We start from the raw sequence: 21,601 nt of genomic DNA on the forward strand, positions 1-21,601 counted from the left end.
AAAAATGTTATCGTTTTTTTTTAATAACTCCATTAACTTTTACGATATCAGATTCACCTAAAAACTGTTTGAAAGGTAATTCCAAATGCTATTAAAGCGAGTTAAATTTAATCTTTTAAACCACTTACTTTTTTAAAAATCAAAGATTAAATGGCCACAGTTACATGGTTGTCGCAGCAAAATTTAAGCTTTAAACGTTTCTATCTCGGTTAATTTTCACCCTACAGAAATGGTAACAAGGTCTAATATTTAGTATAGAAAAACTAAAATTTGGTTATTTACCATTTTTTACGTATATTGAGTATTTTTATAGTTATTATTATCAAAAGAAAATGAAAATGAAGATAATTTTTAAAATTCTGATTTTTTTAAATTACATCTTTTTTTAAATATGCATTCCAAACCGGTGAAGATTGTTAAAATCATTACTTATGCTAATATAAAGAAAATTTTGTAAGGATTACTATAACTTTTAATTTTGTTGCAAATGGCGTATGTTTTATTTTTCATTTTTTCCTAAAAAAATCGAAAGGGTTCTCTTAGTTTCATCATAACTTGCTTAATTTTGATGCTATTAACTTCTTCTGTAGCTCATTTGTTAGGTATTCTGAAGTACTTTGATAAAATATTTTGCAGGCATATTTTATAAAATGCATCGTTTTCCCATCATTTAAGCTTAAATACTTAGATTTAAGTACTCATCGAAAGAAATATACATTCAATTACCCGGGTCTAGGACGTTTCATCGCCGCCGTTTCGATGCCGCCAGTTCGATGTCGATGCCGGCCGATTCATCGCCAGTCAATTAATCGCTATCTGATATATTTCCGAGTTTTCGACAGTTACAATTATTATTAGTTATTTTTAGTATTAATTAGGAATTCTAGGAAATGCGAGATATGACGGCGATGAAATGGACTGGCGATGAACCGGCGGCATCGAAACGGCCGGCGATGAACCGGCGGCATCGAAACGTCCCATTCCGCAATTACCCATAGCTCACTTTGAATTAAAATTAGTTTAGTTCTTTAAGTGAGGAGTGTATTCAATTTCTCATTGTCTTCAATTTTGACAATTATAGACTTTTTGTAAAAGCTAATAGTTTTTGAGTTATACGTGAAAAACTGCTTTAAAACATGTATTTTTTTACGAAAAAATAAAATCTTTGATCTTTAATAACTCAAAAAGTATTGATTTATGTTAATAACTTAATACAACAAATTTTGCTTAGAATTTGTACCTCTATCGATTTGTGGTATTATTTTTAATAAAATAATTTTCACCTCAGGAAAAGGGTGGCACCCTCCCCCAGGGTAAAAGCGCAAGTTGGCACCTTTGTTCACTGAGGTATCCTCTAACTGCTCACCAATTTACATGAAAATCGATGGAGGTTCAACGAAATCGGAGGTGAAAACCTTCAGTGACTGCACTTATTATATAATAACGGTTTACAACGTTCTTCGACGTCTTCCGATTTCCAATCTCCATCTCGTTCTGTCATTTCATAGATCGTCCTCGAGTTCTCTGTCCCTGATTTCTCTATCAACTCCTTCTCTCCAACTTCTTCTAGGTCTTCCTGGTCTGCGCCTTCCTCTTGGTTGCCATTCGAGTATTTGTCTTGGTATTCTATTCTCCGGCATTCTCCTTACGTGTCCGTACCAGCTGAGTTGTTCCGTCCTGATGTCGTTAACAATAGTATTATGTGTAACCCCCATGATTTCTCGGACTCTCTCGTTTGTTATTCTGTCGCGTCTAGATATTCCCGCCGAACGGTGCCAGAAGTCTATTTCTGTTGCTCTAAGCATTTTCTCTGTTCTGTTTTTTAGGGGCCAAACTTCGCATCCATATGTTGTGATGCTTTTTATTATAGTGTTATACAGGGTGGTTCATCTTATTCGCCTCGGTCTCTGTACGGAAAACCACTTGATATTTAAAAAAAAATTCTTTACAGAAATATACAGGGCATTTAATACTACAATCTAACAATAATGTGAATTATACAGGGTGCTCCAAAAAATAGTGGTATATCAAAGTTATATTTTTTCTTATGGAATGCCCTATATCTGATGACATTACTGAATTGACCTTAAAAATCAAGCTATACTTTCATAAGGGTGCCCTATACATAAATACAGGGTGTTTTGATTTATTCCGATTTTTATGAAAATGTAAGGTTTTAAAAAAAATAAATACCTACGAATCTAAGAATCAGTAACAAATTCTTTCTTGGATCTTAATAATAGACTATTTAGCATACTTACTATACAGTAACAGATAGGTACTTACTGCAACAAAATTTCTTACAGGGTGGTCAAAATATGAGATTGTTCTATTAACAAATTCAAGCTGTAATAATTTACTTATTTTAAATGGAACACCCTGTATCTTACTAGTCTGTAGCGTAGAAAATTTACTTAGCTTTCAATTTATATTAGGGTTCCCTATATCTATCTTTTTACAGGGTGGTCAAAATATTATATTGTTCTATTAACAAATTCAAGCTTTAATAGGAATGTAATACTTATTTTAAATGGAACACCCTGTATCTTACTAGTCTATTGAGTAGAAAATTTACTTAGCTTCTAATTCTCATTAGGGTTTCCTATACCTATCTCCCTTCATTTTTCAAATATTTAAAGATTTCCTAATTTGTAAGCTTTAAAAATTAGAATTAAGTACCTATGTCGTGGTTATGTACCGGGTGACCCAATAAGAATGGCTCTCGGCCATATCTCAGGAACCGTTTATAGTAGAGCTTTGAAATAAAAAAATTTATAACAAAAGTTGCCTCAGGAAAAGCCTGGAAATTATTTTCATAATTGTGGGACCACCGCTAGAGGGCGTAATTGAATATCAAAAATTAAAAAATCTAAATTTTACAAAATTTTCCTAATGAAGGGGCACTGGAAATCCGATCGTCATATTCTTCATAAAATTCTACGCATATTTGATTTGACAAGTTTAGGTCTACCTTTGGAAATAAGAGGTGGGGGTGAGTGGGAACCTTGTTATGAAAAACTGGCTGTGAGTCCGGTTCTGCTTAATCAAATTTTGCAAACTTGGTCTTGCTGAAGACAGATCTTTTTCGTCAATGTAAAAGTTATGATTTCGAACCAACTTACTGAGTAATATGCCAGCTAGAAGGCGTTATTTAATTTTTTTCAGAAATCTAGTGTTCCTTGGAAAATATTAAATACAAATATGCATTTTTAATACCATATTACAAAATTAGACAAAATTAGCAACAGAATAGCGAAAACCGCATGTTAATACCTTTTTTCTATCTCGAGATATCTTACAAAACGTGTAAATTTAAAAACATAACTGTTACTGTCACCGGTAAACGAAATTCATTAAAAGTAGTGTGCTATGGAAACAACAAAGAAACATTTTCCAGCTGTCAACGTATATTAGGTCTTTTCAACGCTTCTCATTTGTTTCGAGCCTCGTTCATATCTCGTATATTAATATTATACACGGATTATACGGCATATGACAGAGGCTCGAAACAAATGAGAAGCGTTGAAAAGCCCTATTACAAAGAAATAAAAACAACTATTTAGTGATGACATAAACGTCCAAATTTTTGCCCATCATTTTCGTTGCAAACATTTACTCTTTCAAGAGTAGATTGAACAGCAGTCTCAATTTCTGCTCTCGATATGCTTTGAATGGCGTTTAGTATTCTCTGGATAATGTATTTTAGAGTAGTGTATGATGGGCAACAATTTGAATATTTAGGTCGTCACTAAGTAGTTCTTTTTGTTCTGTGTTATATTTAATTTGGATAGTATTGTTTCTCTTTATATTGTTGTTTTAATTAATTATATTTTTATACGTTGACATCTGGAAAATGTTATTTTGTTTTTTTCCACAGCACACTACTTTTCATTAACTTAGTTTACCGGTGATAGTAACAGTTATGTATAAAATTTACACGTTTCTCGAGATATCTTGAGATAGAAAAAAGATATCGACATGCGGTTTTCGCTATTCTATTGCTAATTTAATCTAATTTTATAAAGTATGATTAAAAATGCATACTTGTATTTAATATTTTCCAAAGAAAACTAGATTTCTGAAAAAAATTAAATAACGCCTCCCAGCTGGCTTATTACTTATTAGGATGGTTCAAAATTATCACGCTTACATTGAAGAAAAAGATCTGTCTTCAAAAAGACCCAGTTTTCAAAATTTGATTTAGCAGAACCGGACTTACAGCCATTTTTTCATAACAAGGTTCCCACTCACCCCCACCTCTTATTTGCAAAGGTAGAGTTTAACTTGTTAAATCAAATATGCGCAGAATTTGATTAAGAATACAATAATCGGATTTCCAGTGCCTCTTCATTAGGAAAATTTTGTAAAATTTAGATTTTTTTATTTTTGATATTTAATTACGCCCTCTAGCGGTGGACCCACAATTATGAAAATAATTTCCAGGCTTTTCCTGAGGCAACTTTTGTTATAAAATTTTTTATTGCAAAGCTCTACTATAAACGGTTCCTGAGATATGTCCGAGAGCCATTCTTATTGGGACACCCGGTACAACACATCACCAATACCGGCAATATACTTAAATATCTTAGTCAAAATACTTTCGTTAATAAAATTAACATTTTTATCATTTAATCTCACAAAGTGTTCTTATTTTAAGTGACATACCTACTCGATATTCTATTCTCTATAATGGAAGATATTTAAAATCTCTTCAATTCCATGTGAACATTCTCAATACACATATTATTCTGTAAATATAAATTCCCATGTTATTCTGTAAATACACATTTTTACATATTTTTTACAATAGGCTCGTTTTCGTCATAGTAGCCATTGCATTTAATTGTTTGTAATTGCGATTCAAAGATTCAAACAAAAAGTGGTGTTCTTAACTTTACTTAATAGCCGTCGGTTTAAGATATGGAAAATACTTATACGGAATGAAATATAATAATTTAAATATCTTCCAGGATACGGCATCTAATATATGGTATGCAGTTTAATATAAACATATTATTCAATGTCACATTTAGGCCAAAATCAACTAAAATAATACAAAACTATGTGTGATTACATGATAACAATGAAAATTTTATTAATGACAGTATCTTTTCTAAGTATATTGCCGGTGTTTGTGATGTGTTGTACATAACCACGACATAGGTACTTAATTCTAATTTTTAAAGCTTACAAATTAGGAAATCTTTAAATATTTAAAAAATAAAGGGAGATAGGTATAGAAAACCCTTAAAAGAATTGAAAGCTAAATAAATTTTCTACGCGATAGACCAGTAAGATACAGGGTGTTTCGTTTAAAATAAGTAAGTTATCACAGCTTGAATTTGTTAATAGAAAAATCTAATATTTCGACCACCCTGTAAAAAGATAGGTATAGGAAACCCTAATACAAATTAAAAGCTAAGTAAATTTTCTACGCGACAGACTAGTAAGATAGAGGGTGTTCCATTTAAAATAAGTAAGTTATTACAGCTTGAATTTGTTAATGGAACAATCTCATATTTTGACCACCCTGTAAGAAACTTTGCTGCAATAAGCATATGTTTAAGTATGCTAAATAGTCTATTATTAAGATCCAAGAAATAATTTGTTACCGATTCTTAGATTCGTAGATATTTATTTTTTTCTAAAACCTTACATTTTTATAAAAATCGAAATAAATCAAAACACCCTGTATTTAGGTATAGGGAACCATTATGAAAGTATAGCTTATTTTTTAAGGTAAATTCAATACTGTCATCAGATATAGGGCATTCCATAAGAAAAAATAAAACTTTGATATACCACTCTTTTTGGAGCACCCTGTATAATTCACATTATTTTTAGATTGTAGTATTAATGGCCCTGTATATTTCTGTGAAGAAATTTTTTTTAATATTAAGTGGTTCTCCGTACAGACACCGAGGCGAATAAGATGAACCACCCTGTATATTCTTCTTTTATTTTGCTTAGAAATATGTTATCCCACACTATGCCGTTCAGTAAGGATATGCCTTTCCTTCCCTGTATATTTCGTTCCTTAATAGCTGCAACTAATTTTCCGTCGTGAGTGATCTTTACTCCCAGGTATTTGTAGTCTTCCAGTAATTAATGATCATCCACTAAAATATTGAAGAAGTTACCGCAATGTAATTACATCGAACAGATGAAAAATAAGCTGAAAAGAAACATCGCCGCTATTTGAAAGAAAAGAAAGCTATAGGGAGGGAGTCGTCGTCAGGATGAAAAAGATGCTGAATAGAAGCGTTATCTAGAAGAAAGGCTGAAGAGAGACATGGTCAGGAAAAAAAAGTTGCTGACGAAAAACAGTACAACTATCAAAAACGTCAACAAGAAGCTTCAAAAAGACGTCGTCAGAAAGACAGAGAGTTTCTCATGAGTCTTATATAAAAAACAGTTGAGGCCTCAGAGGTAAATAAATAAGGTGAAAAAAGAAATCGAAGAGACAAAAGAAAACATGATTAAAGAAGTTAAAGTAACAAAAGGTCTAGTGGAGAAAAGACATGATGAGGTAACCAAAACTCTTGAAAATATCCACCTAGAATTTGACACCGTTTCATCCTCAGTCCAGGACCATCAGTAGCTACCTGTCCCTTTTGTAATAAAAAGCAGAGACAGGGACAAAGTGGTGCCTCTATTTCTGCTAGCCTACTGAAGCTCCCAACATAAAGCAACTGGTTACAGTCGAACAATGCTATTGACTGGTCGAGAGATGAATCTTCCCATCGACCTCCTACGTGGCAACCTACCAGATCGAGATGCAGACCAAAAGACACGCCTCGAGTATGGCAGCGGCCTAAACGATCTACTGGTTAAGGTCCACGATTTTACCAGGAATAAGCTGCAACTAACTAGTGAGCGGATGAAATTTAGGTAGATGAAGGTGATCCACTCTGGCTCTATCAGTCAACCATAGTAATACGAAATTCAACAACCTACGAAGACACGCAATAAGTGTACTATATTCCACGAAAATACATTATACAACAATGGTCCAGCCGCAAGGAGATATTTTGAGACTGAGACCTCACATGTAGCATGTAGATTATTTTATTGACTAATAAAAGTACTTAATATTCTAAAATATTTGACTTACTATGAAGAATATCCAGCACGCAGTCGTTGATAAATGGGGTAATTTTCACTGTCTGCTCCCCTTCAAGTTTGCTTACAAATCTGCTAGAGCATTCTGTGAATAGATCTACAAACTTCTCCAAAATATTCATGTGGAAATAGGGCTGTATCATCTTCCTATTCTTTTTCCACTTATATCCTGAAATAAATATATATAAATGTGTTCGTTTTAAATTTAAATTAAACAGTAAATATCTTATATTGATAATAAACTATTTTTAATAGGAATAAGCCACAATTTTATCAAAAAAAATGATTTCATTAACGTTTCGAAGCCCAAATCGGGTTTCGTTGTCAAAATACAAAATACTAAAATAAACAAAAATGTTGCTGCTAAGTAAAAAAATTCTTACAGCCACTAGCGCTCAAGGGAGTAGAAATCCCATTCACAAGTCAGGCCAAGTACTTTGGTGTAATATTCGACCAGAGGCTGACATGGAATGCACACATCTCAGTGGCCTTCTGTGTCACTCAAAAAGTCACACAGAAGGCCATTATGGCCCTGAACAGATGTAGACGAATGTGTGATAAGAATTGGGGGTTAAATCCTAAAATAAACCTCTGGTTATACACAAGGGTTATAAGGCCCATGATAACTTACGGTTCAGTGGCGTGATGGAAGAAAATGCAACAGTCCGGGGCGATTCGATTGCTCAGTAGCACACAAAGGCTTGCATGCTTGAGTGTTACAGGAGCCATGAGAACAGCCCCAAGGGACGCGCTACAAGTTCTTCTAAACCTACCACCTCTGCATATATTCATACAGAGTGAAGCCAGATCAACAATACATCGGTTGATCCAGGGCCAAGCTCCAATAAGTATGATGCAGGGAGCTGAAAACTTAAGGCTATACCAGGACATAAAGGCAGACCTCGTTCTAGAAATACCTGTAGACCGAATGGTTACGAGGTATAGCTTTAACAAAAATTTTCAAATCACAATACCAAAAAGAGAGGACTGGGAAACTGGTCCGCCGATATCAGCAAACTCAATATGGTATACGGACGGCTCCAAAACCGATATAGTTACAGGGGCTGGAATATATGGCATAAAACCAAGGACGGAAATCCGGGTATATCTAGGAACATATGCGACCGTATTTCGAGCCGAAGTAGCTGCTATACAAAGGTGCGCTATGGAATTAATCAGCCGAAATCTAGATAACGACTCCATCGTTATCTATTCGGATAGTCAAGCGGCTCTAAAGGCTCTCAGCTCGGTGCACGTCGATTCATGGCTGATATGGAACTGATTGAATGTCCTCTCTCAGGTGGAAAGTCGAAATAGGTTAACACTTGCCTGGGTGCCGGGACATAAGGGTGATCGTGGCAACGAGAAGGCCGATGAATTGGCCCGAGAAGGCGCATCTACGCCACTGGTTGGTCCGGAACCATTCTTTGGAATCGCAAATACGATAAAAAGAGCAGATATACACAAATGGGTGCAACAAAAGTCTCTTGAATGGTGGAACAACTCCCCAGGATAGAGGCATGCCAAACAGTTCATCAAAGGACATTCGGATAAACTTACAGCAGACTTACTTTCGCGCAGTCGCAGCACTGTCAGAATGATAGTGGGTCTGCTGACTGGACACTGTAGACTCAATAGACACTTGAGTCTCATAGGCCTGACAAAAGAGGACACCTGTCGGTTCTGTCTGGAAGAAGAGGAAACCGCTCTACACGTTCTGTGTCATTCCGAAGGTCTCGCACGAGTGTGGTTTCTAGAACTCGGGGAGGAAAAACCGGAAGCGCCAGGCTACATGAAAAGGCCACTATCAAGGCTGTTGAGCCTCAATAAGAGGACCAAGCTAGATGAAGTGCTTTAAAAGAAGGGGGAAACACAATAGATCTGCAAAGGTCGCAGTGTATCAGGCTCTATTGGCCGCCCCATTTTCTACATTCTATATTCTACATCTCATTACTCTTTCCTAATATAATCATCATAAAAGTTGAAATACACAATAAGGCCCTCAGTCCCCGACTAATTTTTCATAGAATCAGGGGTTCCTAAGAATCTCCGGGAGGAATTTAAAAATTGACACGTGGAACATAACAAGTCTTTTTCAAGCTGGTAAATTACATAATTTAGAAAAAACAGGCCAGTCTGAAAATAAATATTCTAAGAATTAGTGAGGTCAGTTGCCTTCGTCCTCTTAAAGTGCCGTCTTTCAGTCGGAGGTTAAATATCATCATAACTATCTATTACTATATATATTATACACATTATGGTGCAGCCCAGATGGACGAACAAGGTATCAAATAGACTACATCCTAATAAGATCAAGATGGAAGTCGTCGTCCATCAACTGTAAAACATATCCTGGCTCAGACTGTGGAAGCGATCATCAACTCCTGGTTTTGAACGTTAGACTTTGTTTTAAACCTTTTAAACCTGTTTTTGTTTTAAATTTGTAGATAGTGAACCTGAGAGCACTTGGATCTATCTCAAAGATAAGGTAATCGAGGCTGACAGAGACTGTGAGGCAGCGGTTTCCACTGGTCGTAAGCCATGTATATCTGATAATACGTGGACTGTGATTCAACGCAGAAAAGAACATAAAACTAGATACGGAACAAACGATGAATACAGAGCGTTATTGAGAGAAATCAGAAAACAGTGCCGCAAAGATAACGCTGATTACATCTCTCAAATATGCAGAGATATAAATAGAGGAACATGGCTGTCTAAATGAACCGAGGGACTTATTCCAGAAGATCAAACTCCTTACCAGAGAAGTTAAACCTCAAACGTGGTCTGTAATAGATAAGGAAGGTAATTTAAAGACCGATACTGATGAAATATTGGAAACATGGCGAAACTACTGTGGCGAGCTATATAATAATAACGAGGTATCAGCAGAAAATCAGTGGCATTCTGACTACCCTAGAGAACCTACTGTCTTACTCGCTGAAGTCAAAGATGCAATTAAATTAAATCACTAAATAGAAATAAATCCCCAGTCATTGATTCAATACCATGTGAAATACTACAGTTACTAGGTGACAAAGGATTACATATCATCCATTATATCTGTGTCGCTGTTTGGAATTCAGGAAAATGGCCATCTGATTGGTGTACCTCAATTTATATCCCACTACACAAAAAAGGAACTACTACCAGATGTGAAAACTACCACACACCGTCACTAATAACTCATGCTAGTAAAATCTTGTTGCATATCATCAAAAACAGATTAAAAACCTATTTACATTACCAAATAACTCAGGAACAAGCGGGGTTTGTAAAGGATAAAGGTACAAGGGAACAAATCCTGAACCTGAGACAACTCATTGAAAAGTCTAGAGAATTTCAACTACCTATGATTATAAGCTTCGTTGACTACCAAAAGGCATTTGATTGTGTAAGCTGGATAAATCTGTGGTCAATTTTAATAGAAATGGGCACACCAATGCACCTGGTGATACTTATTAAAAATCTCTACCAGTCTAATATAACGAGAGTATGACTAGATCAGAAGTTCTCAAACCAATTCAAGACCGAGAGAGGTGTTAGACAAGGATGCGTGTTGTCACCTGACTTATTTAACATTTATGGTGAAAATGTCATGAGGATGGTTTTAGAAGGATGGGCCGGTGGAGTAACAGTAGCTGGTAGGAAAATCTCCAATTTAAGATTTGCTGATGACACTACATTTATAGCAGCAAATGAGCATGAAATGTTTGATCTTCTGCGAAAAGTTGAGTACGAAAGCAATAAAGTTGGTCTGAAAATCAATAAAGCTAAGAAAAAATAATGGTGGTCGACAGATTCGACACTACTCAACTGACTAACATGTTACAGGAATACCAGATAGTAAACACCTTTATCTATCTCGGGTCTAGTAAAACTAACGATGGTAACTGTGAAGCAGAAGTTCGGAGACGTATTGGTGTGGCAAAAAATGCGATGAGTCACCTAACTAAAGTTTGGAAATACAGATCTATCTCTCAAAATATCAAGATGAGACTGGTAAATGCTCTTGTATTCTCAATATTTCCATACGGAGCAGAGACTTGGACCCTTCGCGCATTCGAGCGCCAAAAAATTGATGCCTTTGAGATGTGGTGCTGGAGAAGAATGCTGCGCATACCTTGGACAGCTCATAGGACAAACGTTTCCATTCTAAACCAACTCAATATTAAAAAAGGCTGTCCACAATATGTTGCAACGAATTCTGCAATTCTTTGGTCACATAGTTCGCAGAGGTGACGACAGTTTGGAGAGATTAATTGTTTCTGGAAACGTTCCGGGGAGAAGCTCAAGAGGACGATCACCAACTAGATGGTCTGACCAAATAAAACATTCAGCTGGAAACTCATTCTGCGAAGCTCTTAGAGCAGCTGAAGATAGGGACCAATGGAGAAACATTGTTAGGAATATTGGAAGAAATTACGATCCTCAGTAATGGGGAAACTACAAGAGAGAGAGATCTATTACCATATCTACCGCTGCTGCTCTGAAAAGATCTATGGAACTGCAATTAATTCAGTGCCTTAAATTTTTCAACCATGATACTCTCCTTCTTCCTATACTCCTTTCTCCTCTTATTGTTTCCTGTATTATCTGGAAAAATTATCAGTTCTAACATTTTATATATGTCCCTTCATTACAGATAGGTACATTATCTCTGAGGGAGCCAGAAAAAAAATTGGAGTGGTATACCATAAAATAGGAGGAACTCAAAAAGAATTGAGTGGAGTGATTTTAGATGGCAATTGATTGGATCCCCCATCGCATCCCCCATTTGGATGGGCAAAATCACTAATGCTAGTACATATTATAACTGTCTGAAACTTACCGTTGTTTGTTATCAGACCTTCTCCTATAAAATTGTGGAATGCCCTATAGAAGAGACTCTTCTCATTGTTTTTGTTCGTCGAAAGAATCTGCTTTAAGTGTCTCGGTTCAGTGATGAAGATAGCAGGTAAAATGGAACACCAAACCCTGAAAAATTTACCATACATGTTGGGGGCATGGTTGCCCAGATATATTAGTTCTGCAAAAAAAAAGAAAAATATGAGTAAATTTGATATAGCAAATATACAGGGCGTCCCGAAAAGATTGGTCATAAATTATACCTCAGATTTTGGGGTCAAAAATAGGTTGATTGAACCTCACTTACCTATATACAATAGTGCACACAAAAAAAGTTACAGCCCTTTGAAGTTACAAAATGAAAATCAATTTTTTTCATATATCGAAAACTCTTAGAGATTTTTCATTGAAAATGGACATGTGGCATTCTTATGGTAGCAGAATCTTAAATAAAAATTAAAGTAAAATTTGTGTACCCCATAAAAATTTTATGGGGGTTTTGTTCCCTTAAACCCCCCCAAACTTTTGTGTACGCTCCAATTTAATTATTATTGTGGCACCATTAGTTAAACACACTGTTTTTAAAACATTTTTGCCTCTTAGGACTTTCTCGATAAGCCAGTGTTTATCGAGATATTTTGAATATTTATCGAATCCACCACATATTTGTATATGGTTAATGACGATTATAGAGACCTGGTAATAATATGAAAATTTATTTATAAGTCACATTTTTAGGTATATTTTGAAAAAGAAGCGACATCTCGATAAAAGGTGACTTATCAAAAAAAGACTAAGAGGCAAAAAGTTTTAAAAACAATGTGTTTAGCTAATGGTACCACAATAATAGTTTAATTGGAACGTACACAAACATTTGGGGGGTTTAAAGAACAAAGCTTTCATAAAAATTGTATGTAAATATATTAAAATAGAAGCTGCATCTCGATAAAAACTCGCTTATCGAAAAAATACTAAGAGGCAAAAAAGTTTTAAAAACGTTTTGTTTAACTAATGGTACCACAATAATGCATTAATTGGAACGAACACAAAATTTTGGGGGGGTTTAAGGGATCAAAACCCCCATAAAATTTTTATAGGGTGGACAAATCTCACTATAATTTTGTTTTAAGATGATCCTGCCATAAGAATGATACATGTCTATTTTCCATAAAAAATCTTTAATAGTTTTCGATATATTGAAAAAAATCGATTTTCATTTTGTAACTTCAATGTGCTATAACTTTTTTTGTGAGCACATTTGTACTAAGGTAAGTTAGGTTCAATCGAACTATTTTTGACTCCAGAATGTGTGGTGTAATTTATGACCAATCTTTTCGGGACACCCTGTAGATATATATACTATACTATAGCAAATATAGATACATCATGGTAAAGAGCAGTAACGATTGCCAACACTAGGATTAGGCGCAGATAAAATGATTATAAATCTTCTAGAATCTAGAATACCGTAAGTGATACAGTACAGACTCCTTTAATGGTTTAACAGGGAATACTGTCTAATATGGCTTAACATAGACCGAAACATTTCTTTCGTCATACAGTCTGTTATGCTCTATTTTTACTTGGACAATTTAATTTAATTTAATTTCATAAATCGCCCAATTTCAATGACGGTGTTAAGGTTTTTGTTCACCAATCTTTGTGCAGTTGGATCTTTATTTTTTTGTGTGGTGTTTTGTACTTCTGATAATTTTTAGAGATAGTTTTTACATAATTCTTTACACTTTTACTACATGACATACAAAAACAAATTAATAATAATTGTATCAACAATTGTTATTAGTTGTAATTCCTAGGAATGTAAGGAGGGTATTGCCCAGATGACCTTCTTTATAATATTAAAACCGGATCGTGAAGTGGTTTATGCGCAGTTATTTTGATATAATATAACCAGAAACTGTAGTAATATGTTCTAAACTTTTTAACATAATAATGTAAATATGTTATTTTTTGGATTCTGACGCAAATAAACCTAATGCAATTTATAAATTAGTAATTTAAGAAATCTTAGACGCCTGTCCACTTACAAAGTATATCGTTATCCTTATAGGTATTCTTCGAGGTATTATTGAATAATTTAATCAATTTAGAGCAGAGACCACAAAGCAAGCAGCAAAAGCAGCAAAAGTAAGTGGTTGTCTCCGAGAAACCTTATGGAGAAACAAATATCTAACCACGGAAAGCAAAATAAAAGTATACAAGACAACAGTAAAACCAATCCTAACATAAGCAGCGGAGACAAGGACCGCTACAAGAAAGACGAAACAACAAGTCAACAACATCAGTATTAAGATCAATAGTGGGTTTATCATTCAGAGACAGACAAAGCAACCGAAGTATACGCGAACAATGAAAAATTCAAAATATTAACAGGTGGATAAAAACAAGAAAGAAAACTGAAACGAACATGTAAACCGAATGGAACCAGATATATTAGCGAACATCTGTAAAAACAACAATCCGTATAGCAGAAGACTCGTTGAAATGCCGCCCAAAAGGTGGAAGACAATGTACTGTCAACAACAACTGGAACAGAATGAGAGGCAGACAAACAGGAGTAATCCCAGTCGCACGAAGAAGAAAAAGAAGAACAAATTCAGCACATTATAGAAAATAAAAGAGTTTCCCATAAATGTGTCCAACTTCAGTAAACACGCTGTAAAATATAACCCTACATAAATATAAACATTCATAAACATATGTCTACAATTCAGTAGACAGCTCAAATAAAAAAATAGTGAGTTGCCATTTAACATTACCTACATTTACTCTGGGCTAATTAGAAAATTACAAGGAACAGTTATTTACCAACAATTTTATTGCTGGAATCGAATCTTATGATTGTATATATGTAATAGTAATAATATAGGTATGCAAAGTCCGCAGATAGTGTGCTACTTTTTTTATAAACAAAATGGCTCCCGAAAATCAGGTTTTTTCAATTTTTGCTCTATAACTCCAAAGATTTTAACTTTACACCAAAAACACCCAAATAAAAATTCACCGTAATTAAATTCTACGTAGAGACGTGTTTTTCCCGATTTACTTCGACGAAAATTTTCCCCGGAAGATGCGGGTTTTTCCAACAAAATCTTTAATTTTCAACTAAAATTTTAGATAAGTAATTGTCTATCAGTAATTAATTGGTACCAATTGATGCCAAAATGAGAGAGCATAGGTTAAGATGGTTTGGTCCTATTCAACGTCGAGACGTTAATCGCCCAATACGAAGAATACTTGAAGTGCAGATTCCTGGAAGGAGTAGGAGAGGAAGACCAAAGAAGACCTGGGGGGAGATGATAAGGCAGGACATGTTGGTAAAGTGGATCGACATTGATATGGCCCAAGATAGACTTGTGTGGAGAAATACAATTAGAGAAGCCGACCCCGCATAGGTATAAGGCAAATAGTCCAGAGAAATAAGGTTTTTCTCGTGACACATCCCCCTCCAGGCCGAAACCAAATTTTTTGAGTAGTATGGACATCTATATTATTAACCTATATGTTTCCTGCAGTCGATTTTGATGATATACATAGTTATAAACAAATGAAGATCGAAAACGGTAAATTATCGCTTTTTCGTCTATTACCAAAAAGTTAAGCACTTTAAACAAATTTGAGAGTAAGAAACTCATAAATCGTATAAAAAACTTCAATATGGCATTCGCTGAATATGTCCAACCTTATTGGTTGCTTAGAAAATTGCAAAGTAAATCATAAATATTGAGTTTTTATAAATATTCGTAACTTAGGTAAAAATTAACTTAGAATCTTCTTATTACACGGAATGCCGAGACTTCTTGTACTTAAATTATATTTTACATTTCAAAGCAATTGGTCAAATAGTTTAGAAGTTATTTAATTTATTTTTCCCAAATTCATTTTTTTTTGCAACACTATAAGTCAGAAAATTATGAGGTTACAATAATATTTCTGACAGTTTATGAAAGAAGAACATTTATACTATTACCTTAATCAAAAATAAATGACAAAAAATAATTTTAAGCAGTGTAAAATTATTTTGCAAAAACATGTTCATTCTTTGCTTACTTGTAAACAATTAGAATAACTTTTTAACCGTTACCCGTAGAAAAATTATTTTTCCACCTACCTCTACCGAAAGTATACTTTTCCGGACCTGATTGTAGGGAGCAAAGTTGTACTTTTCCTCCCTAGGGAGGAAAATATTTTTCCTCCCTAGGGAGGAAAAGTAAAAGTGACGTCTTGGTATTTCATTCATGAAATATAACTTATTGACGCCCTGTACAATATCTATTTTCTCTTACGTAAGTATCTATATATTTTAACGTTTATTTAAAAACACTCTGTATTTTGCAGAATGGTAAAAAACAGTAAATTGTTAATCTGATTTAACAATGTTTACATTAATAATTTGACTTATATTTGACAGTTGACAGTTATATTGTACCTACTTGTTAGTTTTAGTTCTAATAAATTTTGTTGGTTAGTTACATAAATAAATTAAGTAAAAATGAAAAAATGACTTGTTATTTGAGGAAGGTGGAAAAACCATATGTATAACATGGGAGTAAAGTGCCTTTTCCTCCCTTGAATGATTACTGCCCTCCGCTACGCGTCGGGCAGTAAACTTCATTCTCGGGAGGAAAAGTAGCACTTTCCTCCCTTGTTATACAAATAGCTATTTTCATATTTAGAAAGACTGAATTTTTATACACATTTAGAAAGAAAAACAACTGTTCTAGGACATTTAGGGACAAAGTTAGCCCCCCCCCCCCCCATTTTTTTAATTCACATGTTTTTGTAAAATTATTTTGCAATATCTATAATTATTTTTTGTCATTTTTTTAAATTAAATTAGTACTGTAAATTTTCTTCTTTCATAAACTATCCAAAATATTACTGTAACTTCATCATTTTCTGACTTACAGTGTTGCAAAAAAAATTAATTTTGGATAAACAAATTAAATAACTTTTAAACTATTTGACCAATTGCTTTGGAATTTAGGGTATAATTTAAGCACCATAAGTCTCAGCATTCCATGTAATAAGAAGGTTCTAAGTTAATTTTTACATAAGTTATAAATATTTATAAAAACTCAAAATTTATTATTTATTTGGCAATTTTCTAAGTAACCAATAAGGATAGACATATTCAGCGAACGCCATATTGAATTTTTTATACGGTTTATGAGTCTATTACTCTCAAATTTGTTTAAAATACTTAACTTTTTGCTTATAGACGAAAAAAGCGAAAATTTACCGTTTTTTGATCTTCATTTGTTTATAACTATGTATATCATCAAAATCGGCTGCAGGAAACATATAGGTTATTATTATAGATGACCATATTACTCGAAAAATTTGGTTTCAGCCTGGAGGGGGATGTGTCATTAACATGATATGTTTTTCCTTATTTCTCTGAACTAAAAGAGAATGATGATGATGATGATGAATTGTCTATCAGTAATTAAATAACTTGGTAATATAAAAGCTCTTTTCGTATAGATTATAATTCCAGAAGACGATGAAAATTGAATGAACAGTTTAGCAACAATTGAATTGTTAATTAAAAATTTACGGTCACTATAATAACCACAATAATTATGATACGTAAGAATAACTATGATTTTTGTATAAGTAGATACTGTAGCTATCTAATGTACTTTACAGAATTGAAATTGGATCATTTAAGCGGCCTCAGGAATATTTTAAAATTATAAACAATATTTTGGCTTATAAACAAATAGAATATCGTGGAAAATTTTAAACTAAATTAAATCATGAAAGCGGTATTGAAAAAAAAAGCGGCAGGTCTCTTCTTTTAAAAGAAAAAACGTTTAATTATGGTGAGTGGTTCCTGAGATACAACCGGTCAAAGTTGACCGGCATTTACGGCAAAGATATAAACAATAGGATCATAATTTTCTAACCATCGCCTTTTTATTTTTATCCTCTTTCTGCACACCAATTTTCATATCTTTAGAATACTCATAACATATATTATTATAATGAAAACTATCGATATTACGAGTGAAAATTGACAAAAATAGCAAAATTCCAATCAAAAATTAGGTTGGAGAAAATGTTATCTCGAAGTTTAAAATCGGTATACGTTAATAAAATGGATTTTCTCGACATCCCATGGAGCAATCTTCTTCATTCTTTTTTTGTTCCCAAGTAACTCGAGTAGAGCCATATAAATAAAGTATTATCAAATGTCAGACTTGCTTTTATTTTGTTATAATAGATTAATTTATTTATATGAAAAGAAAACTACATATTTTTTCCAGTGGTAGACTTTTTTTTAGATAAACTTACTACAAGTGTACCTTTTAACGTTAAAAACACAAATATTCTTATTTGAAAGATGTATAATTATTTAAACAATCTTTATTTAAACAAATTAAAAAAAATTATAATAAATAAATAAATTTATTATAACAAAAAAAAGCAATTTTGACATTTAATAATGCATTAGTTAGATGGTTCTACTCGAGTAACTTGGGAACAAAAAAAGAATGAGGAAAATTGCTCCATGGGAAGCCGAGAAAATGCATTTTTTTAACGTATTCCGATTTTGAACTTTGAGATTACATTTTCTACAACCTAATTTTTGATTGAAATTTTGCTATTTTTGGTAATTTTCACTCGTAATATCGATAGTTTTTATTATAATAATATATGTTATGAGTACTTTAAAGATATGAAAATTGGAGTGGAGAAAGAGGACCAAAATAGAAAGGTGATGGTTAAAAAATTATGATCCTATTGTTTATATCTTTGCCGTAAATTCCAGTCAAATTTGACCGGTTGTATCTCAGGAAGCACTTATCACAATTAAACGTTTTTTCTTTTAAAAGAAGTGTCCTTCCGCTTTTTTTCCAATGCTCTTTTCATGATTTAATTTAAATTTAATATTGCCCGAGATATTATATTTGTTTATATGCCAAAAAATTGTTTATAATTTTAAAATATTCCTGAGGTCGCCTAAATATTCCAATTTGAATTCTGTAAAGTACGTTAGATAGGTACAGCGTCTTTTTATACAAAAATCATAGTTATTCTTATGTATCATAATTTTTGTGTTTATTATAGCGACCGTAAATTCTTAATTTACAATTCAATTGTTGCTAAAATGTTCATTCATTTTTTATCGACTTCTGGAATTACAATCTATATAAAAAGTGCTTTTATGTTACCAAGGTATTTAATTATTGATAAACAATTACTTATCTAAAATTTTAGTTGAAAATTAAAGATTTTGTTGGGAAAACCCGCATTTTCCGGGGAAAATTTTCGTCCCAGTAAATTGGAAAAAACACCTCTCCATGCAGAATTTAATTACGGTGAATTTTTACTTTTATTTTTGGTGTAAAATTAAAATATTTGGAGTTATAGAGCAAAAATTAAAAAAAAACACGATTTTCGGGCGCCATTTTGTTTATAAAAAAAGTAGCACATTATCTGCGGACTTTGCATACCTATATTATTATATATATAATCGTATCCCTTCTACCATACAATGGTGTAGGGTTGAGCCTAACCTATGTTATTAATATATACAATCATAAAATTCGATTCCAGCAATAAAATTGCTGGTAAATAATTTTTGCCAAAAATGACCTATTCTCCGATAATCTGCCCAGATTAATTAGCATTAACAAATAAAATTTATTTGACATTTTAGTTCATTTGACGTTTATTGTCAAATTAAACAAATACTTGCATCTCGGGACAGCAATTTAGGGTCCTGGTCACAAAAGCGTTTATAGCCTATGTCAGTCGAAGTTACGCGCTGGTTTGAAATAATATGAAATTTTCATTTGTATTTTTACGAACATTTAGGTTTAATGCGTTTGTAGCAGTGTTTCCATTGTACAATTATTATCTTGATCTCTAAGATGGCTAAAAGATCCTAAATTGCTGTCCCGAGATGCAAGTTGACTTTGAGGTCGGTTATCTCGAAGATGGTTTGAGATATCGAAATGCCGTTTTCAGATTTGTATTCAGGAGACAAAACATAGGCCTCATCGGTAGATCGGATCCAAGTATTACAGGAGCGGCGAAGCACGAACAAACGAATAAACTTTTCTAATTTATAAACGAAAACAAAATTTTCGTTGAAAATATGGACAGTACATGGCACTACATTTTAATTTCATTGCATTGTATACATCAATCAAGTAATACGCAGTAACGGTATCAAAGTAGTATCAGATCATAAAAAATGCAATTTTGTTGCACTAATGATACACTTATTATGTTAATAAATAAATTTTTTCTAGAACAAAATTCGCCATCGTTAAATATAATTTAAATATAGGCGTAATTTATTATGGCTAAAATATAATTTTCTGCATAAAACTACAAAAACTTCAACAATTAATCATTTCTGGTTTGCTCTGTGCTACAAATTAAACTGTTGGTAGTTAGATTGATCGGTATAATAAGCAGTTCCGAGAAAAATGGCCTTCAAATGTACATAATGATATGGCAAATGAGTACCTATTTTTGCTAATTAATTGGTAATAGGCAAAAGATTTTTTTTAAATAAAACATTTTACTTTACTAACTAAATATAATGGTTTTTGTTTTTGTCAGCACCTGAAGTTACGACAAACGAAACGACAAAGAAATAAATAACAAGGAGGGAGAGGTACAGGAAGCATTAAGGAAATTAAAAAAAAATAGAAAATCACCAGCAGAGGGCAGAATATCAAACGAACTCCTAAAGTACGGAGGACAAGATCTGATCAAACAACTATTAAAACTTATCCAGAAAATAATAGAAATAAAAACAGAATACTACAAAAATGAAGATAAAGCATCCTAATAAACTACTCGTCAAAAGTTAAGGATATAGAAAATTATACTCATTTTCATAGTTGATTTTTTCGTGAACATATTAACGGATTCCGCTATTTTTTTATTATTTCAGATTTTTCTTTAATATTTACACAATTGTGTAAAGGTTTACTCAAACTTCTTTTTTCTACTTAGCTACACCGGGTGGACGAAAAGAAATGTTTTTCTTACGTTAAGTTTGGGACACCCTGTAGGGAGGACGAGGTACAAATGTTAGTATACATCGGAATCGTATTGTAGTCTTATGTTTTGTGAACATTTTGTTTTTTGAATGACCCTGATGTCTGATAGGTGGTTTTATTTTTTAACATTTTTAACATTTTAACAAAAAATAACAGTTACCAAAACTTTAAAAACAGAAAGGCACATAAGGTAAACAGTTCTTATCGAAACATATAAGAGTTATTTGTCGACCAGGTAAGCGGTATGCACAGCGTAACATAAGAGTGACAAGATTATTTAATGGAGGCTCTCTGATTTTTGGGGTGGAATTTCCTTCAGAATAAGTACGAATTTGGTGTCTACGTGGAGGCGCTTTAAGTAGCCAGAGTTAAATTTTTCAGATTTTTGAAGTTATACTTCTTTAGGCGCGATTGAGAGTAAAATTTCATAATACTGCGCGCATGCGCACACAGACAGTATGGCGTTTAGTGGCTAAATCTTTCTAGTTATGTATAAATATACCAGTGCAAGAAAAGGTGTGAAAAGAATATATTAGTGTTTTTAGTAAATATATTTATTATAATTTTTGTGTCTTTGGATT

At 33.2% G+C, this 21,601-nt stretch overlaps 1 protein-coding gene across 3 annotated transcripts in view; it reads right to left on the reverse strand.

Moving 5' to 3' along the window:
* LOC114328994 (probable cytochrome P450 4aa1) overlaps positions 1-21,601 on the reverse strand; it is a 150,435-nt gene that overhangs the window by 27,511 nt on the left and 101,323 nt on the right. For all 3 annotated transcript variants that reach the window (XM_028278000.2, XM_028277998.2, XM_028277999.2), the window contains exons 3-4: positions 11,954-12,151; positions 7,115-7,291 (exon numbers count right to left, since the gene is read on the reverse strand). In XM_028278000.2, the coding sequence (XP_028133801.1) occupies positions 7,115-7,291; positions 11,954-12,151 (375 nt within the window). The remainder of the gene's footprint in view (positions 1-7,114; positions 7,292-11,953; positions 12,152-21,601) is intronic.

This window comes from Diabrotica virgifera, chromosome 8 (assembly GCF_917563875.1).
Source record: "Diabrotica virgifera virgifera chromosome 8, PGI_DIABVI_V3a".
NCBI classification, from domain to species: domain Eukaryota; kingdom Metazoa; phylum Arthropoda; class Insecta; order Coleoptera; family Chrysomelidae; genus Diabrotica; species Diabrotica virgifera.